General features: G+C 54.3%; 3 protein-coding genes across 9 annotated transcripts in view; all 3 read right to left on the reverse strand.

Annotated features, from left to right (window-relative positions):
* PSKH1 (protein serine kinase H1) overlaps positions 1–7758 on the reverse strand; it is a 50950-nt gene extending 43192 nt beyond the window's left edge. For 3 of the 5 annotated variants that reach the window (XM_032700851.1, XM_032700850.1, XM_032700854.1), the window contains exons 1-3: positions 7698–7758; positions 5794–5956; positions 3693–4718 (exon numbers count right to left, since the gene is read on the reverse strand). In XM_032700851.1, coding sequence (XP_032556742.1) covers positions 3693–4631 — 939 coding nt within the window. In that variant the 5' untranslated portion in view covers positions 4632–4718; positions 5794–5956; positions 7698–7758. Of the gene's footprint in view, positions 1–3692; positions 4719–5793; positions 5957–7123; positions 7396–7426; positions 7441–7697 lie in introns of those variants that run through there. The other 2 variants (XM_032700853.1, XM_032700852.1) reach the window with 2 other exon arrangements.
* Positions 7759–14262: 6504 nt separating this feature from the next.
* Positions 14263–17273, reverse strand: NRN1L (neuritin 1 like). 2 transcript variants are annotated; one of them, XM_032700877.1, is made up of 3 exons: positions 17202–17273; positions 14799–14958; positions 14263–14711 (listed from the first exon to the last, which is right to left on the reverse strand). In XM_032700877.1, the coding sequence occupies exons 1-3, from the start codon at positions 17257–17259 to the stop codon at positions 14438–14440; spliced, it is 492 nt and encodes a 163-aa protein (XP_032556768.1). In that variant the 5' UTR covers positions 17260–17273; the 3' UTR covers positions 14263–14437. The 2 variants fall into 2 exon arrangements, with proteins under 2 accessions (XP_032556768.1, XP_032556769.1); XM_032700878.1 differs by lacking the exon at positions 17202–17273 and adding an exon at positions 15159–15397.
* Positions 17274–18732: 1459 nt separating this feature from the next.
* Positions 18733–19720, reverse strand: part of EDC4 (enhancer of mRNA decapping 4) — a 31777-nt gene continuing 30789 nt past the window's right edge. For both annotated transcript variants that reach the window (XM_032700796.1, XM_032700795.1), the window contains exon 29: positions 18733–19104. In XM_032700796.1, the coding sequence (XP_032556687.1) occupies positions 18912–19104 (193 nt within the window). In that variant the 3' untranslated portion in view covers positions 18733–18911. The remainder of the gene's footprint in view (positions 19105–19720) is intronic.

A 19720-nucleotide genomic window follows, 5' to 3' on the forward strand; every position in this document is an offset into this window, starting at 1 on the left:
GACCTCACACTCCAGGAACAGGAGCCCGGGGTAAGAGGGTCCCAGGCAGAAAGCAATTACATTAGCTGGATGTGAGATGACTTGTTTTTCCAAGAACATGGAGCTACTTCTCAGGTCAGCATGCATCTTGGCTTTTATTCCTCTCTCAATACAGCTTTGTCCTCTCTGACCAGGTTTTGAGGCCAGACCTTTCAAAAAGCAGGACTCAGCACTGAGACTCTGCAAACCTAGGGCACTGCTGCTGCCTGACCTGGTGCAGTCTGAAGACACCTTCCTCCTTCCCCCCTGGAACTCAAGCTGTCAGCTCTGGGCACCGTAGTTCACAGGCTTCTTTTAACATTTCCTCTTCCATTTCACATCCTCAGACTACAGACAACAAAAGCAGTGGCTCCCATGAAACCTCTGCTTCTGCATCTATCCAAGACAGACACTTTCTGCAATGCACTCAAGTATTCTGCCCACTCCTGCTCCAAAGAAACCAGGACTGTAATTACCATTAGTCCGACAAACTTATCAACAGCCTCATTTCTGACATCTTCCCACTTCTTCCTGTGTAACACACACACACACAAAAAAAAAAGGGCAATTTTCTGTGAACACCAGAAATTCTGAAGCATTTAAAAGCCCAGGAGGTGGCTTTTAAGAACACTGGCAAGGTTGTGGGAAACACACCAGACACCTCTAAATCTCTGGCTCACTTTGTTTTCTCCTAGAATTTATTCACAAAACGAGCAGCCTTTTTACTGCATCTCCTGCCAATACCTGGCTACGTCTGCAATTTAGGGGCATGGGCTTAATTATACTGGTAAATTAAAGCATCCATTTTCCCTGGCTCTGGAGGAACAGAAAGCATCCCAGCAGCAGACACGGGCTGCTGGCTGACACATATTTGCTTTCCAAGCAGTAAAACGCTGACAGCTTTCCAAAACAACCACTCATATCACACACAGTATCCGTAATACCCCCCTAAAGTGTGTAATTTGTAGTGGGATAACAAGTAAAATGCCTCAGGCTTGTGCACTGGCACTTCCAAAACACACAGTCTAACGCTTTCTCTGTGGCACACGTGCTGCCTTCACGTACAACCTACGAGCACCCAGTGGCCCCAGCTGCAATGAATCCACAACATTTCTCAAAATAAGTCCCTCCTGGCACAAGGACCAGTGGACAACAATGTAAATTACACCAGGGAACCTTCAAAACCGTTGCTCTCAATTCCCTCTCTCCAGACTGCCTACAGCTGCACTGTTTGGTCAGAGACCCCCCTCAAACATTGATTTTTTTTGAAGGAAGGGCCCCTGTCTGTTCACTCATTCTTCAAATGTAAGCCAGCCCATACCTTTGGTTATTCACACTGCCCTTCTACACACGCTTTTCAGTTCTGTGTTTTTATCCAGAGGATGCAGAACTGCACTTCATATTCAAGGGCATGGCACAGCAAGGACACCAGCAACAGCAACACTCACTCCTAGTATCAACTAGCTTTTGATCATAAGTATCAAGATGATACGTAGAAGTATTTAACCTCAAATTGTTTCTTCTGAAGAGCAAGAAGCACCTTCAGGGCCCACCATCATTTACAGAAAATTCAAACTGCCCATCTTCCCATGGGACCAGCTCAAGTTTGTCCACACTGAACATCAGACAATTTATTTTGTGATCCCTCTCTGCTTCCTCAGATTTGTTTTTAACTTCAACAACTCAGTATCATCAGCACCATTTTACTGGGTGTCACATGAGTATCCCACCTCTTGCTTCTGAGATTCTAAGACTCCAGGATTACCCCATTTCACAGGAACAGGCAGAACCTGTGTTAGGTAACATGCTAAACTTAATTAAAAAACCTGCAAAAAAGTAAAAATAGCGACTGACAAAGTTGAGTGAGTCATAACATTCAGTGTCACTACACACAAGCTCATGCACTGAGGAGTGGAGACATTACAGGGAATACACCAAAGTATGCAGACACCATGACATCCCCAAACCAGCTCAGGAAACCTCTTGGGGTCACAGAGGGCCACTCTCTACAGAGATCTGGCAGATCTACTACCACTGGTTACAAGGTGACCAGGACTTTGCTGTTCAGTGTGACCCACAGATGTCACATGGTGCAGCTGGTCATTCATCTCTTTCTGCATCAGGATAACCCCACTGCATGCTTAAACTCCACAGCTGGTTAACAAAGCCTATTAACACAGCAAATTAACAAAACAAGCAAAGGCTGCCAAAGTCAGCTGAAACTGGGAGTTCAAGGAAGCAGCTGATAGGATACTTTGGGCAAGAAACTAATCAAGTACAGCAGTTTCTGAAGGAAGTAATACAATTAGTCCAAAAGCTGCCAAATTTGGGGGTTTATGACCCCTCACACTTGTGTCTCCACTGAGTACCAGGGACTTCGAGGAGCACTCATGGAAAGAATTAACAAGATCCACAAAGGTGTCAAATCTGGGCTCTCCTTGGTGGCCTCCTAAGCAAATGCCAGTATTCCTCAGTTTCATTTAACTTGGATATTCCAGCTATTAACACAAGCTGGCCTGACAGCTTTAAAGTACAAAAGACTTACTGACACCTTTGATAACCCTTTGGAGAGTGACTGATTTTTTTTTTTTTTTTTTAAACACAATCCTTAAGCAGCTTAATATGTTTAAAAACTTAACGTGCTGGATTCCTTCCATCCATCATTAAAATGCCAACATACCTGTCACACTTAAAAATACAGGATCATTAATTTATTCTGGGGTTTTGACAGTTACTTTATTGTCACTTCAGAATCATAAATTTAGCCTCTCATTAACACTCTCCCAGTGGGATTCACCTCAAAGTCATGGTGTTCAGGAATCTAAACAACACTCTCCTACTTATTAAAGAAAGAAGTTATAAAAGCTTAATTTTTTAGTATTTTTAATACAGTCAGGGATATAAACAGAAAGACAACTTGCAAATTTGGATCCCCCCACTTTCTATAGGTGTGATTCCTAGTGAGGTTATGCTACACTTGGTAATGGTGCTGGTGAAGGAGCTGGCTGGTCACTGAGCTCTCCCACCATGATCAGAAGGAAGTTCTCCGGAGTGATGGGACTCTGGGAGGGCAGGGGCACCCATCTTCTGCCTAAAAATTATCTCCTAAGGGTCCTCTTTGCATGGTTATCTACAAAAACTGTCCTTCAACCCTTCAATTTATCACACACCAAGCTCACTGTCAAGAAGACAACGCAGATCCATTTCTGAAATGCTCATGTCTCCAGATTGAGGAACCAGGAGCCCCTTGCCTGCCAGAACCCTGCCTTTCAGCAAAGCTATTTTTCATACTCCACTTGGATTTGCACCAGAAGTCAGACTGGGTATGTACATGCCACATTTCAAACACCCTGGCACAAGTTTCTACAGCAAAGCCTCAAACAGCAGCTTACCACAGCCAACGTTCCCCCAGCCAGACACCCACAAGCATCCCAGTTCTGTTCTGCATGAAGAGTCTCCTCTTTCTTAACACTCAGCTTTTTAAAGGAGTTCACTGTGCTGCACTGGGAGCAGTTTGGGAAAGCAGACAGAAAACGGGGAAGGATTTTAAAAGCCAGAATCACAGATTTTGTTAAGCCGGGTAACGTCACCAGCCTGCACGTGACAAACGGCTTCTTGCCATCACGAAGACCCAACCTAGGGAGAGCTTCCTGACTTCCCCTCAGCACACTCACCTCGCCTGAGTAGCTGTACTTTCCCTTCAGGATCTGCCGGTACAGGCGGGTGCGGTTGTCGTCCTCGAAGGGCATCGTCCCGCTGAGCAGGATGTACGAGATCACACCCAGCGCCCACATGTCCACGGAGTTCGTGTAGGGCTTCCTGACCAGGATCTCGGGGGCGATGTACTCCGGGGTGCCGCACGTGGTTTTCATCAGGCAGTCGTCCCCCTTCTTCCGAGCGCTCGCCAGCCCGAAGTCCGTGATCATGATTTTGGAGTCCGTGCCCGGGTGGTAGTACAGCAGGTTCTCCGGCTTGAGGTCCCGGTGGGTGATGCCCAGCGTGTGCAGGTACCTGACGCCATCCAGCACCATCTGCAGCACGCGCGTGGCGTCCCTCTCGGTGAAGGAGCCCTTGGCGATGATCCTGTCGAAGAGCTCCCCGCCCGTCGCCAGCTCCATGACCATGTACACGCGGTCCTGGGTCTCGAACACCTCGATGAGCTGGATGATGTTGGTGTGCCGGACCCTGCGCAGGACGCTGAGCTCCGACTCGCACACCTCCCTGCCCTCCCGGTACTTGGTCTCGATCATCTTGATGGCGTAGGGCTGCTTGGTGGCCTTGTGCTCCACCCGCACCACGCGGCTGAAGCTGCCCCTCCCGATCAGGGCCTTGATGTCGTACTTGGCCGTCACTCTGGGGTCGAACTTGGCGCGGTATTTGGCCACTTTGTTCTTGCGGGGCTCGGGCTGGTGGGCGGGCAGGGCATTCCCGGGATACGGGTTGGCGTGGTGAGGAGGCGAGGGGGAGCCAGCCTTGATGACAGCCCCGCAGTCATCCCTGATGAAGTGCTTGTATATGTCACTGTGGCCTGTGTAGGGTTCAACTTTTTTAACCAGGTCCAGCTGCACATCTTTGGGGGGCTCGGGAAGCACTTTGCTTGTCCCACAGCCCATCACTGACTGGTGTTAATTCCCTGTCAAGGCATGTTCCCAGGGGAGCATCAGCAGCAACCACATCCGGGACAATTCCCACATTTGAACCTTAGGAAAAGAACGAGGAGGAACAAATAAACTGGAATCGAGGTAGTAAAGGTTCAAAAGGGGAAAAAAAAAAAAAAGGCAGGCCATGCTACCACAAACTAAGAATTTGGGATTGACCAAACACAGTGCTCTGCTGCTTTCATCACAAGCCAGTGCCTACAAACACAGCCATGGTCAGAACCATGGATGTGTCCATGGAAATCACACAGTATCTTTTTTTATTAAGCACAGTTCATGTTCTGCTCCCAGCTGAGCACTGAATCATAGTCACAGAGCGGTTGAGACTTCTGGAGGTCTTTTTTCCAGCCACAATTGCTTAATAAAAAATAAAATTAAGGAAAGAGTCAAGCACTTTCCTTTGTTTTGTTTCAACTGCTCAGCTTCACACAACAGCAGCCACTGCAAACCCTAAGAGTTTTGAAATGCCTCACTAGCAGCTCCACAAAGTACCTCAGCAACTTGTTCACTTAACAAATCTGCTTAAGACTTTCTTTATATTGATCTTGTACAGTGTCTTAAACCTCTCACTGCTTTGCTCCTGGGGATCAATGGAATGGCACAGGAAGGGAATATGGAGCCAGAGGCACGCTGGCTTTAAGGTGAATTTTACCACTGAACTTGTTGCAGCCCCTGCTAAAGGGGAAATGTTCACTTAACCAGAGCAGCCTTCAGTCAGCAAGTCCCTCACTCTCCAAACCCTGAGAAATCAAGGTGGGCTTTGACATCTTTCAACAACCTGACTCAGTTTTGCTTTATTTGACATCTTCAGGCACCAAGTGGCACTTCTGGCTTTCCATATGGAGTTGTGTGTAGTAAGTGGAATTTCCACCAGCTCTTCCAGACTAGGAGCTCTTGCTCATCACACTGTATTTCAAACAAAACCAAATCAGGTGCACCTAAGCAAGTCTTTATGTGCTGATTAAAGCAGTATCACTGGCCAGGAGATGGGGAAGCTGCCTGTGGCTCTGGCAGTTTTACACTTGCACCTTTTGGCTCAGAGCCCATCAATGGTGCCTGAGCCTTTGCAGGAGGCTACGGAAAACCATCACCCTTGAAATGTGATCTCAGGTCTTACCATCACCGGGTGAATCTCCTCTCAGGCACCACCTCTCCAACCAACTCCTCAGCATGAACAGCAGAAAAGGAACCCTGGCTGGTTTTCCATCAGGAGAATCAGGTGGAGAAACAAGAAATGTTTTAAAGGGACGTACGGAAGAAGTTTAGACTCCGCATCCAAACTGGAAAGAAAACCAGGCTTTAGTTAAGATTCAGTTTTAAAATCAAACATCACCAAAGGAACTTCTCAGGGAAGCCCTCCTGGCAGCACCCTGAGGTCATCACAGACATGCCTGTGGTAGGATATAAGCAATAGGAATAAAGAACCGACTTCACAGGAAGCTTAACTGACTTTCACCAAGGGCTGCCCTGGAAGTGGGGGTTTGTTCAGATTAAAGTACCATGACAAAACAAAGAGCTGTGGCTGGTCCTGAATCATTCCTCCCATGGACAGTTTGTCTCAGAATTATTGAGCCTTAAAGCATATTAACTTAACAGAGAAATAGAGGGAGAGCATCCACAGACAAGGTTATTACAGAGTAATTCAACCTGTAGAGAAGCACTTGTGGGAAATGTTGGGCCTGTAAATAAAACTGAAGAGAAGGACCAAACACTTGAAAACATCATATATAAAACCACTAATGGCATTAACTGAGATCTGGCAGCAACTCCAGTATGTCAGTGTACACCCAAGAGTCCCAGGGAAGCCCACAGAATCCAAGAGCTGCACACCAGAGTCACACCAAAATGCCCAACCCCACATCAGTGCAGGTGGAAACGCTCTGTATGACAATCACCAAGAGTTTGGGGAAAGGAATTAAAGAAATGGAGCATTACAAGCCCACTCCAAGCAGGAGATTACAGACTTGTCAGGTGCCAAACTATCTGACAGGAGAGAGCACACCTGAGTGTGTGCAGCTGTATCCAGCTGCAGCTGGAAGTGGTGGGAAGGAACGAGGGGTTTATGCTTCTTCCCTTGGACCTCCTTCCCCACAGCTCAGCAGGGAAACACCTCAGCTCTTGCCAGCTCAGAAGTGTCCTCCCACTGAAAATATGAGGGAAGGAATGGCTGAGGTCCCTGTGGATAAGGGGTGTCAGTCACCTGCCTCGATCCCCCAAGGCCAAGCAGACCTTCCACCCTCAAGTAAATACATCAGAACTTGAAGCTCTTTAACGTTGCTGTTCTGTGAGATGCCAGTTTGGAAATCTGAAGACAGCAGCTCTTAACTGTGTTAATCAAAGCTCAAACACAGCAACCTGCAAACCACACCTGTGCCAACAGAGCAGAGCTGAGAGCACCTCACCTTAGTAACACAGGGCAAATGTGCCTCTTACTGCCTGACACAAACCTGGCATAAAGCTGACACAAACTTGGTATAAACCTGGCACAAAACTGGCATAAACCCGTCATAGACCCGGCATTGCCAGCGGGAGCCTCCCGTGGGTTTTACAGGGGAAACCCGGGGCTGGGGCTGCTGCAGCACCGCAGGCAGCTGTGCCAGAGCCAGGGGCGGACCAGGCTCGGCCAAACCAACCGCGATTCCCAGAACTCTTGATTGTTTTCACAGCTTCTCCCGAGATTTCCACAACTCCCACTGTTTCCATCACTCATTCCGACCCAGGCCGTTTCTCGCACATCCTGGAAAGCGGACCCAGGGCCGGGCCGCTGGCGGGAGCTCGTCTCGCGGCAGGCTCGGCTCCAGGCCCAGGAAGCGCTGAGGAGACGCTGAGGGGGCGGGTAGGGCTCGCCCCCCCGGCCCGCCCGTTCCCGCGGCCCAGCGCTCCGGGCAGCGGCAGCGCTGAAGCGCCGAGGCCCACCGCGCGTCCCGGGACGCACGGCCGCCGGCGCGGAGGGAGAGAGGGGGGATGAGAAGGGAGGAGCAGTGCCCGTGCCAGCGCCGGTACCACCGGGCCCGGACTCACCTGGGCCCGCTCCGGCCGCGCCGCGGCACCGCCTCTTAACGTCATCACCGCGCGCCGGGGACGCCCGAGGGGGCGGGGACGCCGCGCGCCGCGATTGGCTGAGGCGGCGGGGGGCGGGGCCGAGGCGCACGGGGAGGGGCCGCTCTACCGCCCCCTGGCGGGGCCGCAGGGCCAGGACCCGGGGGTCTCTCAGGGCTCCGGGACCCCCCAACCCCACGGGCTTTGGGAGCCCCTCAGCCCCATCCAGGACCTGGGGCCCCCCTCAGTGCCATCTGGGAGCCCTCAGGGCTCTGTGACCCGCCAGCCCTGTCTGGGACACCCCAGCCCGACACGGGACCCCTCAGTGCCATCTGGGGTCCCTCAGCCCCATGTGGGGCTCCTCAGGGCTCTGGGCCCCCCAGTCTGATCTGGGATTCCCCCTCAGTGCCGTCTGGGGCCCCTCAGGGCTCCGGGACCCCTCAGCTCCCTCAGGGTCCCAGGACCGCTCAGCCCCACAGGGCCCTTGGGACGCTTCAGCCTCATGAACTCCAGGGCCCCCCTCACCCCACTGGCCCTGCTGTCCCCCACAAAGCTGTGCTCCCTGGTGTGCAACGAGCCGGTCCTGAGAGAGACGCTGGTTATTAATTTCCAAGCTGCCGAGCCCGGGTGCTCGGGGCTATTCCACAAATCCAGCACATCCCACTGGACTTGCCGTGTTGTTATTCATACACAAAGTTCAGAGGCAGTAAATTCCCAAGCACGGTCGCTCTGTTGGGTTGATTGGTAATTTCCATACAAATTTCACATCACCCAGGTAACTTCTACTCATGCTCAGGGGAAGGGTCTTCACCTTCTTTTTGACCTGCAGGCATGATTTTTAGTATTATAATGAAGAGAGTTCAGGTCTAAGATACGTGGACCTGGAGTACTTTAGCCAAGTTAGCGATGTCTAGACATATGTCAACATCTTGATTTACTACATCCAGGATGTCCTTGAGTAAGGGATGCTGGCTTCTGCCACTTCCACTGATTAGGTCTCCTTTCATGCTGATTAGGCTTCAAAGCATACAAAGATCAAACATCACAAACCATCCTGACTTAAGACAATCTTGGTATGTTCTGCATTTTGCAACACTGTGACTCTCCTCAGCCCCACGGGGCCTGGGACCCCACTCAGCCCCACGGGCCCCCAGGGATGGTGTTCCCCTTCCCCATGTTCCTGCCTTGGAGGGATGGCCATGGGGATGCACTGCCCAAGGATGGATGGCTCCTCACCTCCTTTCCGGAGCCAAACCCAGCTCCAAGAGCTGCCCAGGGGCGCCTGAGAGAGCTGCTCCCACTGAGCAGCTCCAAGGGCTCCCCGCTGGGCTTCGGGGCTCTGGGAAAACACTCCCTTTGCAAGAGAATTGCCCGGAAGGTCCTTTTCCTTGGCAGGGAAAACCTGGTCCCTGCGGGCTAGCTGTTGTGCACAACAGAATAACGAGGCACATTCCTTTCCCCTTTCTTTTCCCCAGCTACCAAGTGCCACAAAACCCTCAAAGTTTGCTTGGTAACTGCCTGTGGGCTTTCTTCCTCATATCCTTTGCCCATATCCAACAAAATACTCCACGTCCCGGCCCTGGATGACCTGAAAGCAGGGGGATGAGGGATGACACCTTGCAGGGATGCTGACGGCTCTCCTTTCTCTGGGGAAGATACAAACACGACACTGCTGGGCTTGTTTTCCAGCCTGGCTGTCACGTCATTCCCGAGGCGGTTCGGGTGGAGTGGGGCTATTTTCACACTCCCACCATGCTTTTAAAAATAGCTGGGTTTATTTCAATGCTCCTGGGATCTTCGGCTGTTTAAAATGATTAGTAAGTCATAATGTAATAAAAGTTGTACCTGCTGATGCACACTATTGTCATCAGCTTCTTCTCCACGTAATTCCCAGTAAAGCATGGAAATGTGTGAGGGTTGAGAAGGGGCTGCCTGGGATGAACCCGACAGATTTGGTGAACTGTACAGTTCCCTGCAAGAAAAATTCCCCAGTTCTTGTTGTCCCACACACTAATGGTGCTGCTGGTGCGTTTTCAACCCTCTTACCCCCACCTTTTCATTCTGGAGATGTTTCCACAGCCACACATTCTCTGCACTGTCCCTGGGAGGTGGCTTAGCCTGTGTCTGTCATGTAAAACCTTGCACATGTCCCAGTTTAAGTTGATCCTGTTATTTTAGGCTGTTTCTCAAGGTCATCCCAGCTTGGTGCCACCAGCGTGTGCCTCTCCTCTGCATCCCAGCTGCTACAGCTGGGTGTAGAGCAGTGGGCTGCCTCACCTTGGCCACAGGGATAAGTGCTCTGCAAGGATGCATTTCCCTCAGGGAATGCATCTTCCATTAGCTGCTTCCTCACAGCTTTGTTTCCCGACCAGCCCCATGAGAACATCAAACAGAGGCACTTCCAGGCCCATCACCACTGAAAAATGTCAAAGAGCCAACATCTATCCAACTCTTGGGCCAGAATCATGGACTTCTGAGAACTTTAGTCAGAGCAGCTCGCTCTTGTATTATTTATGCCGTGGTGGTGCTCTGAGACCCACTGGAGCCAAGAGAACATCACACCAGACATCCGCACAAAGCCGACATCCGCCTGGCAAAGCACCCAGGGATGAGGCTGGGAACTGTCTGCTCATCCACATGATTCACTGCCTGCCAGGTCAGGCACTCAGTTTGGCTTTGGGGTCACCCCCTATTGGCCCCTGAAACTTGTGAATCCATCTAGAGCCATTCCTGAGGCTACAGCAGGGAGTTTTCTCACCAGGATAAGTGCCTTGCTCCTTGGGGACACCAGCTGTGGGCTGTGAAGCCCCGAGAGCCGAGGAGGCCCTGGAGCCTCTTGTCCCTCTGGGCTCTGGGTGCCTGGGCTCCCGCCAGCACTGCTTCATCCCGTCCCTCAGCGGCCACGCCAGGCCAGAGCTCAAGGTTGTCCCGGGAAGGCTGAGCAGAGGTCGGAGAGGGAGGATGTTCAATTAAAGCTGCTTAAAAAAGAAATCCAACTTTCCATATGCCTCTCTGGGGAATAAAAAAGCCCCAGAGCTGAGCGCAGATGGGGTGCCAGGCGGGGCACTGAGCACAGCCCCCACGGCAGAGGTGACTCCTGCTCAGCTGTTCCCACTGCCTGCGATCTGCAGGGATTGAGGTTGACTTTCGGTGTTTCCTTGTGGAGAGTTGGACATTTGGTTCAGCAGAAATCCCCACACAAGCTCAGGCAGCGGCCAGGCCTGTGACACAGTGTCCTCCAAGCTACTCACGGCTTCCAATACTCCCTCTCCCCCCGGGGTGCCGGTGATGCAGGAGGTGGCTCTGCTGGTGCCTGGGTGGGCTCTTCCATGGGGACACCAGGCTGGAATAGTGGCACTGGGGGCCGTGGGAGGGCAAGGAGCCATCCCCCTTCTGCTGGTGGCCCCCACACCGACCCATCCAGCTGGGAAAACCCAAGTGCATCCCCACAGACAAGGAGTCATTCCCTGGCCAGCACCTTCTCTGGGAGGAGTTTCCCTGGGCAAAGGACTGGAGGATTCAGCCATGGTGTGGTGGAGGCGTTGGGAGGAGTGGCTGGGATGTTGGCCCTCGTGTCGCTGTGCCACGTGTGCCATCTCACTCACACAGCTGCCCAGAATAGTGTCACCGTCTGGTTCCAGCTGACCAGGACGTGGGAACCTCCCTGGCCCCTTCTGCGATTACAAAAAGTGAATTTGAACATCAACTCAGCCGGACTCAGGCAGCCTTTATCCCTTTTTTTTTTTCTTTTTTTTTTTAATAATTCAGGTTTGTCTCTTAGAGAAGAGAGAGGCAGATAATGTCTGCAGAGCATTTAATCTTCTACCCAAAGAATAGCAGAGAGCAAATTAGGATCTACTCCAATTAATTTGCCTTGATGGGCAAAATCTGGAGAGCGGCCATATCTGGGAATTAGGAACAAAAGCAGGGAGTGTAAAGTAGGTCACCGGAGTTTCATAACCGGAACAAGGGGTTTTCACAGCACACTGGGTGCTCCAGAGGCTCCTGTTGCCGGGGTCCACCAGCCTCTGTCCCCCAGATCCTCAGGTTTCAGCCTGGACAGTTGCTTTAAGATGCTGCCAGTGTGCAGGGAGCCAGTTGTTTGTTCTGGGGGCAGGAACGAGGTTGTTTTCCCTTCCCACAACAGGACACAGCTGCAGGGCTGTCCCAAACCCTTGGACCCAATGGAAAGACAGGCACCAGCTCATCGTCCCAGTTCTGGAGCACCCAAAGAGTTTTTGGATGGTTGGCACGCCCATCCTTGCTGTCACACTGCCACCCTCAGCCCTGCAGGCATGTTCTAGAAGGAGGATTAGGCGGCACAGGTGGCAGTGGGGTTTGGACAGTGCTTTGCTAAGGACTCTTGCGCTGTGGGGTGTCACCAAGCAGTGGTGACCAACAGGCCCACCCCAGCCCGGCACCCTCAAATCCTAATCCCAATTCCCCAGGCCCATCAGTGCCTGCAGGCACTGCGTGGTGACATATTCTGGTGTCACCTTCCAGCCGCAGGACACGTGGGGAAGCAGTGCCAAGGGTGTGAGCCATGTGACACGCTGGTGCTCAGGACACACGGTGACACGGCTAAGGGTGAGTGACACGTACGGCGACGTCTTCCAGGACACGGGACATGCGAGGTGTGTCTTTCCACAGGCAGAGTGAGGCACTCGGAGTGTTCGGTGGGTGACAGCGGCTTTGATCCCGGGCTTTGATCCCAGCGGGATGGAAGCAGCACGGTTTATTGACCGCGAGTGTCACGGCCGTGGTGACAGCGTGTCACAGCACCGCGCCGGTGGCGCTCCAGCTCCCCGGCTGCTCCCACTGCAGGACCCTGGGGAGCCCCCCCGGCAGTGATCCCACCGCTCCCACCGCTCCCATCCCCAGGGAGGTGCCGGCGGGGCCGCGGGCGGTGCGTGGCCGGCACCCGGCTGGTGTTTATCCTCTTAGCCGCCCTGCCGGGATCCGGCACTAATTCACCCTTAAACACAGGATTGTCGGGAACCGGGAAGGGAAGAATCGGCGGATTATCCCCCCAGCGCTGGCGTTAAACACGGGGAGCGGCAGCTGCTGGGTGAGGAGAGACGGGGTGGTGTCTTGCCCTGTGTCCCATGGGGCGCCAGTCCCACCATCCCCCAGCGAGCCCAGATGTTTTGTGTCCCCCCCAAGTCAGCTCCAGGCTGGTAATGAAATAAATAACATGAAATAAACGTAAGGCTGCCCATAAAGCTGAGGGATCGACAGCAACTGCCCAGCCCTGAGGGATGCACCACAGCACAACAACCCCGGCAGTGTTTCCTGGCCCCAGAGGCTGGGATGGGACTGGGACAGCCAGGGTGACATCCCAGAGGTCAGGGGTCACACATGACCAGGCCTCACGGGAAGAGGTTTAACGATGAAACAAACAATAATTTTCCCTGGCTCAACAAAGACAGCAGTGACTGAGCTCCTCACTGACACACTGAAGGCTTTCGGCCACGGGCCAGCGGGAAAACATTTCCCTGGGCCAAAACCGTGTGCCCAGCTGCTGGAATGTGTTTGGGACAGCCTTGAGGTCACCCCAGGAATCACAGAAATGGCAACAACTTGCTACTCACGGCAGGCACGTAGGAGCTCATCGCTCCTACTCGTGGCTGAGCCTGGCACAATCCACAGCGTGGTGCCACTCATGCTGGCCAGAGGATTTTCTCACCTTTCCCAAGCGGGATCTTTTCCCACATGCCCAACAGATCTACCCACCACTGCTGGGAGCTGGGGTCTGCACCAGTGAGGAGCCCGGGATCTGTGCAACAGCTGGGGTGGCCCATCTGCAATTCCAGTGGCCCTTTGGGTGCAGGGGGGCCGATGGCTGTGTCCTGGAGAGTGGGGAGGCCCCTTGCCAGCCCATGCCTGGGGGACTGGGTTTGCACAAAGAGGTTTTTTAGTAGCTGGGAAAAAAAATCTTAACTTTTCAGCATTAACAGGGACGGGAATTGCAGTGTCTTCCACCGATGGGCACACAAGTTTAACCAAGTTAAACTCCCACACATCACCTTGGTTCAACTTCAACAAGTCCCACTGGGACCTGGATGAAAGCTTCAGTTCCGTGTTTTTTCACCTCTATCACTTTGGCTAAAAAAAACCCCCTCTCTTCCCTGCAAACCCCAGTTTTCTTCATGATCATGAATACAACAGGACTTAAATAAAAGGATTAGAAAATAGGATTCCTCACAGAAAACGTTGCTGGAGTTGCTCATCAGGGGACAAGCTATCAGCTGCAAAAAAGACAAAAAGAGAAATATACGTCCTGTGCTTTCCTAAGGTGACCTTTAAAATGAGGAAACCATTTGATTCACCCCTAGAGAGAATATCCTCTATGCCCAGCCCTGAAAGCAGCTGTCAGGGAACACCAGGGCAGTGGGAATCCCCAGGACAGCCCTCCTGGGGCTCCTGGGGACAGAGCCACTGACCCTCCCTGCTGGCCCTGCTTGGTGACTGATCCAGGGAGCATCTCCTCTCCAATTCCCGGAGCTTGGGAAGGGTGTGAGGGGCGTCCTGTGGCACAGAGACAGGAGAAATGTAAAAGTGTCTTTTAATATAAATATAAATCCATCTGAAGTGCTGCAGGAGAGGGCCGTGCCCCGCGAGGGATGCCCGGGATGGGGGGTGGGCTTGGCAGGGACCTCTTCCCGGCCAACACCGAGGGGACCGACCCGGGGCGTCCCCCGGGCACCTCCGGGCAGGCAGGGCTAGAGCCGGGCCACCAGCAGTGGCAGGGCCAGCAGGGCCAGGACACGGGGGTGCAGGGGGGTGGCCGAGCCCCGCAGCGTGGCCTGGTTGGTCTCAGCGGCCGGCGAGCCCCGGGCGCTGGCCAGGCGCCCCCGGGAGCTGCACAGCTCCTGCAGGTTCCCCTGGAACTGGATCTTGCGGGACTCCTGGCGCAGCGACTCCCAGATCGCGGACGCTTCCACGGGGCATTTCGACAGCACCTCGCTGGCGCAGGTGTGGAAGTCGTCCCAGGACCTGGGGAGGAGGACAGGAGTGGGGGGGGATGCTGGTGGCAGGTCACTCGGCCGTCCCAGCGGCTCCCACAGGGACGGGGACACTCACTTGCAGATGGTGTCCAGCTCCTGCGCCTCCTCGCCACCCTCCTCCTGCTGCTGCCGGACGCTCTGGGCCATGCTGTCCCCCAGGCTGATGAGGCAGCCGGCGAAGCCCCTGTAGATGGTGTCGCACTGCCCGGCCATGCTCACGGGCTCCTGGCTCGCGGCTGGGGGGACACAGAGAGGAGAGACGGAGCTGAGCCCCCACGGACCCCCCCGACAGCATCGCCTGCCCGGCTCGGGGGTGGCTGGGGGTGAAGGTGGCACGGGGTGGGGGTGATACCGGGGCTCTGAAATGTGGCGAGGGGCTTCTACATCCCCCTGGACCCCCCGGCACCCCCTCCCTCCCTGGGCACTCGTAGCGAACCTTCGCTCCTGGCCCGGGACCCGGCGCGGCACAATGTGACGACCCCGCAGCGATGCTGCCATTAGCCACGGGGCTCCTGCCGGCCGCGTCGCCTCGGGCCTCCCCGGCTCTCCCCGGAGCCATCTGTCCCGGCCTTTATCCCCTGACAGCAAAGATTAATTTGTGACTACAACGGAAAAAAAAAAAAAATCAGCAAACAAAGCAAAGGCTCAGCAAGCTGGAGTCCCTGCTCCGACTGCAGGGGGAGAGAGGGGGAAAGAGGAAAGGAAAAGGAAAGGGGAAAGGGGGAAGGGGAGAGGGAGAAGGAAGAGGAAGGGAAAGGGGAAAGGAAAGGGAGAATGGAAGGGGAAAGGGGAAAGGGAAGGAAAAGGGAGGAAAGGGGAAGGGGGAATGGAAACGGGAAAGTGGAAAGGAGAAAGAGGAAAGGGAAAATGGAAAGGGAAGGGGAAGGGGGGAAGGGAAAGGGGAAGGAAAAGCACAAAAGGAAGAGGCACAAGTGCAACTCTGGCTGCTTTGTCCTGAGAAGCCTCAATTCCCTGCTCTGCTCCACAAAGGATTCACCACTGGCCATGGGATGATGGGTGACAGGGTGTATTGGCCAGGGCTGTGAGTGCATCCATGGCCGAGGGAAGTCCCAAAAGAGCCAGTGTGGGGCTGGGTCACCAAAGAGGTGTGTGGTCGGGTCACAGAGAAACTCTGCATGGTCCTTAGCTCTGCCCCCGGGGTCCCACAGGGCTAGACAGATATTCCCTGGTCACTTCATGGGAGTTGTGAGGCTTTTGGAAGTGCCATGGGTGTGTGCCAGGGAGGTCTCCAACTGAGGACAGTCCTGCTGGGGACCCCTGTGGGAAGGTGACCCCAGAAGGAGCTGAAAGTTTCCCGGTGGCTGCTGAGGCAGCCAGGATGTCTCCAGGGAGCCGTGTGCCTGGCTGCTGGCATCCCATGCCTGCGCCCCTGGAACAAGGTCCTGAGCAAAGCACCTGTGGCCGAGACCAACAAGCCTGACAGCCCATCACGGGGCACAGCACGTGTTTGTGATGAGAACCCCTGAGCACATCACCGAGGACAGTCTCTGATGTCAGACACGTGGGGCACAAACATAGCAGGTATTGATAAAGTGAGACCCATTGCTCCTCTTTTGACCCAGCCAAGCACGTTTCCCACCAGCCCAGGGACACCAGCAGATGCCTACCCTCAGCCGGCTCATCCCTGCTCCTCTGGGCTCCTCTAATTCCCGGCACGAGCCCTTCCCTCTGCCCAGCTCCCTCGGCACAAGGCTGGGCAGGGCAGACAAGGAAGGAGAAACCAGGAGGGTAAATCATCTCCACTACCCCGCTGCAAAACCACGGGGAAAAACCTGCCCCCCGGCTCCGTCAGGGAGAAAGCCCAAGGGAAACGCAGGAGGAAGTTTCCCAGGGCGCTGCAGAGCATCGCTCGCTCCCAAGCGGGTGCCGACGCGGCCATCCTGCTCCTGGGGAAGGATCGGAATCACCCACCCTCTGAGCCTGAAATCCTCCCGAAGCTCGGTGGCCCCTGTCCTCCACCCTCCGCGCGGCCGGACCGGGTTAACCCCAGCCCTCCCTCCCTCTTCAGGGCAGGGATGTCACTGGGTACCGCTTTGCCCCGCGTCCTCCATCAGCTCACGGAACAGCGGGACAGTGTGGAGGGGACGCGCTGGTGCCGGTGAGGTGCAGGACCTGCTGGATGACCCTTCCCCAGAGGTCAGGGCCACAGAGGGCAGCAGGAAAAGCCAGTAGGAACATGGGGTGAGCACACCGGGCTGGTTCGAGACTGGAGAACCGGAACAGAGGGACCCCGGACAGCGCTGCAAAGCCGGGTCGGAGCATCGCAGGACACGGGAGGAGGGTGGGTGGATCGCTGAGCCGCGGGACAGCCGGGCAGCCCCGCTCCCCGCAGCTACAGGGGGTGCGGGAGGCGCGGCGGCACCAGAGCCGGAGGCGGCCGGGGGTCCCGCTCCCACCCGCCAGCGTCCCCCCCCATCCCCGGCGGTGTTCGCCCCGCAGCCCGGCCCGCGGCACTCACCGAGGTGCAGGAGCAGCGGGCACACGACGCCGAGCAGCCGCCAGCAGCCGCCGCCCATGGTGCGGACCCCGCGCCGCCGCCGCCGCCGAGTGCTCCGCGCCCGCCGCCCGCAGCCCCGGCCCCGCTCCCCGCCCCCGGCACCGCCCCGGGACCAGCCCCCGGCACCGGCTGAGCCCGCCCTGCCGAGGGGCGGAGGAGCCCCCGGGGCTGGACCCCGCTCCTTGCAGTTCATCACGGAACGGCTGGCGTTAGAAGGGACCTGAAAGACCACCTCGTTCCAACCCCCTGCCATGGGCAGGGACACCTTCTGCTAGACCGGGTCGCTCCAAGCCACAACCTGACCTTGGGAGACTTCCAAGGATGGGGCAGCTTCTTTGGGCAACCTGCGGCAGTACCTCACCACTCTCACAGGGGACGATTTCTTCCTAATATCCAATCTAACCCTGCCCTCTGTCACTTTGAAGCCATTTCCCCTTGTCCTGTCACTCCCTGTCCTTGTCCAAGGTCCCTCTCTAGCTCTCTTGGAGCCCCTTTAGGTATTGGAAGGTGCTCTAAGGTCTCCCCAGAGTATTTTTTTCTCTTTTCTGGGAGGGAGGAGCAGCAGGAGACATTTTTGCTGTGAAAAGGAGAATTAGTGTCCACTTCCCACAGCTGGCAGCCCACAACCCCCTCCTGGCTCTCCCAGGAAGCAGAGATGGCTGGACTCACATGGGAAAGCTTGAAGAGAGACTCAGGAGAAAATCTGGGGAAAGAGAAGGCATCCTGGCCTAGGCTCAAGCCTGGAGATGGTTTGATATCCTCAAAGGCCATGCAGTCTTCCCTCCATCACACAGCAGAAGAAGGTCCCCACTTTTTTTTTTCTCAAAAAGTTTTTTATTGAATTGTTCTTAATGTTATTTCAAAAAAAAAAAAAAAAAAAACAAAACAAAAAACTCAAACAAAAAAACCCCAAACAACAAAAAACCTTCAAAATTTAGATAAAAAGAAAAACCTTGGTGTAAGAACTGAAACTAATGCCTGAAACATGGACATGCTCCGATGCACAACAGAACCAGTGGCCCCCCCGGGGCTCTGGCAGCTCACTGCTGTCTGAGCACCCCAACCCAGAGCCTCCCCTCGGGGCACTCCAGAGGCAGCACCCCCTGCCCGACCCTGCCTCGGGTGGGCCAGACCCCCCACTGTGGATCTGGAGTCAACCAACTTTGGAGTAACTAAGAACTAACTAACACACCTGAACTAACCGCTCCCGCTCGGCTGGTCCTGCGCCTCGGCCCCACGGGGAGGAGGAGTTTGAGCCCTTCACTAAGATGTGGGTACAGGTTTCTGGTCAGCCAGGAGCACGTGTCGGGGCTCAGCACACACCTCCCTTCTCCTTTGCTGATGGCAGCAGATTCCAGACTTTTAAAGGGGTAAGAAAATCCATCGGCTTCTGCTGCGTGCGACTGGGACTGCCAGCCAGGCCTCGGGGACGGATGGGCAGGTGAACGAGAGATTTAACTCTCTCAAAAAGAGGCTATTTAGGAAAAAGAAGCCAAGTGAACGTTCAGTGACTATTTGGAACTATACACAGACGGCGTTCGCCTTAGAGACATCACACGTGTGTCAATAGATTTCCTGGCAAGAGCTCTTAACACAAGCCATACGTCGTTTGTAACTACTGATCTGCTGGGTGGGCTTGGGTGGAGCAGCCCACGAGGCAGCCAGGTCCTCCTAGGTCATGCTGGGGGTGACCAGGCCCTGGAGCATGATCATGAGGCGACGTGCAGACTTGCCCAGAGGGTTGTGAGGTTCCACCTGGAGGAACTGGAAGAGCTTCTGCCGCACCTGGTTCATGACTGACCCCATGTGGTCTCGGGTGATGGGGTCACTTTGGTCCAGGTGCATCACTGCGTCCTCCAAGTAGCTGAAGGAGAGAGAGCAAGGTTAGAACCAAACCCAACAAGTGAACCCAACCCTACTCGGTTCATTTTAGCATTGAAGATGCACAGTTCTGCTCCCCACCCACCCGAACTTTGCAGTATGTTCAACAGTCAGGAAATAAATTTTCCTGACTCACAGCAGAGTCCACCTATCCCTTCCTTGACATTTACGGGCAGCCTACAGCTCCCAGCCTGCCCCACCTGCCACACAACCTGGCTGCTGGAACCAAAGAAGGAGAAACAGCAAGAACTCCTCACAGTGCTGGAGGTGGCTCTCAGTAGATATTTTCTTTGATGCCTTTACAGTGTATGCAGAATTAGTCACTCATTAGACAGCAAAACCCCTCAGCAGCAAGGCTCAGTTCATGTAGGGTTATTTTTAAGGTCTATCCAAGAAGAAGTAGGGGAAGAGCAAGACTTTTACCAATAAGCCTCTCTGAAGCTCAGAGCCATCAGCTTTCAAACCACAGCCTCAGCAAGGCAATTTGGTCACTGCAGAAGGTTTCCACTAACAGACCAGTTTAAACTTCACAGCAGCAGCTTTAGCCTCAGTTACCAACTTGGCTGCAACTTGAATCTCTTTTCAGTTTTTCTGGCTTG

The sequence above is a fragment of the Chiroxiphia lanceolata genome, chromosome 13 (genome assembly GCF_009829145.1).
Source record: "Chiroxiphia lanceolata isolate bChiLan1 chromosome 13, bChiLan1.pri, whole genome shotgun sequence".
NCBI classification, from domain to species: Eukaryota; Metazoa; Chordata; class Aves; order Passeriformes; family Pipridae; genus Chiroxiphia; species Chiroxiphia lanceolata.

Excerpts from the sequence above, each read along its gene's own strand:
- NRN1L (XM_032700877.1), bottom strand. The coding sequence starts at position 17,259 with ATGGGCGGCGGCTGCTGGCGGCTGCTCGGCGTCGTGTGCCCGCTGCTC. Across the intron at positions 14,959-17,201 it reads CCCGCTGCTCCTGCACCTCG|CCGCGAGCCAGGAGCCCGTG; the intron begins GTGAGTGCCGCG and ends GTGTCCCCCCAG. Across the intron at positions 14,712-14,798 it reads GAGCTGGACACCATCTGCAA|GTCCTGGGACGACTTCCACA; the intron begins GTGAGTGTCCCC and ends CCTCCTCCCCAG.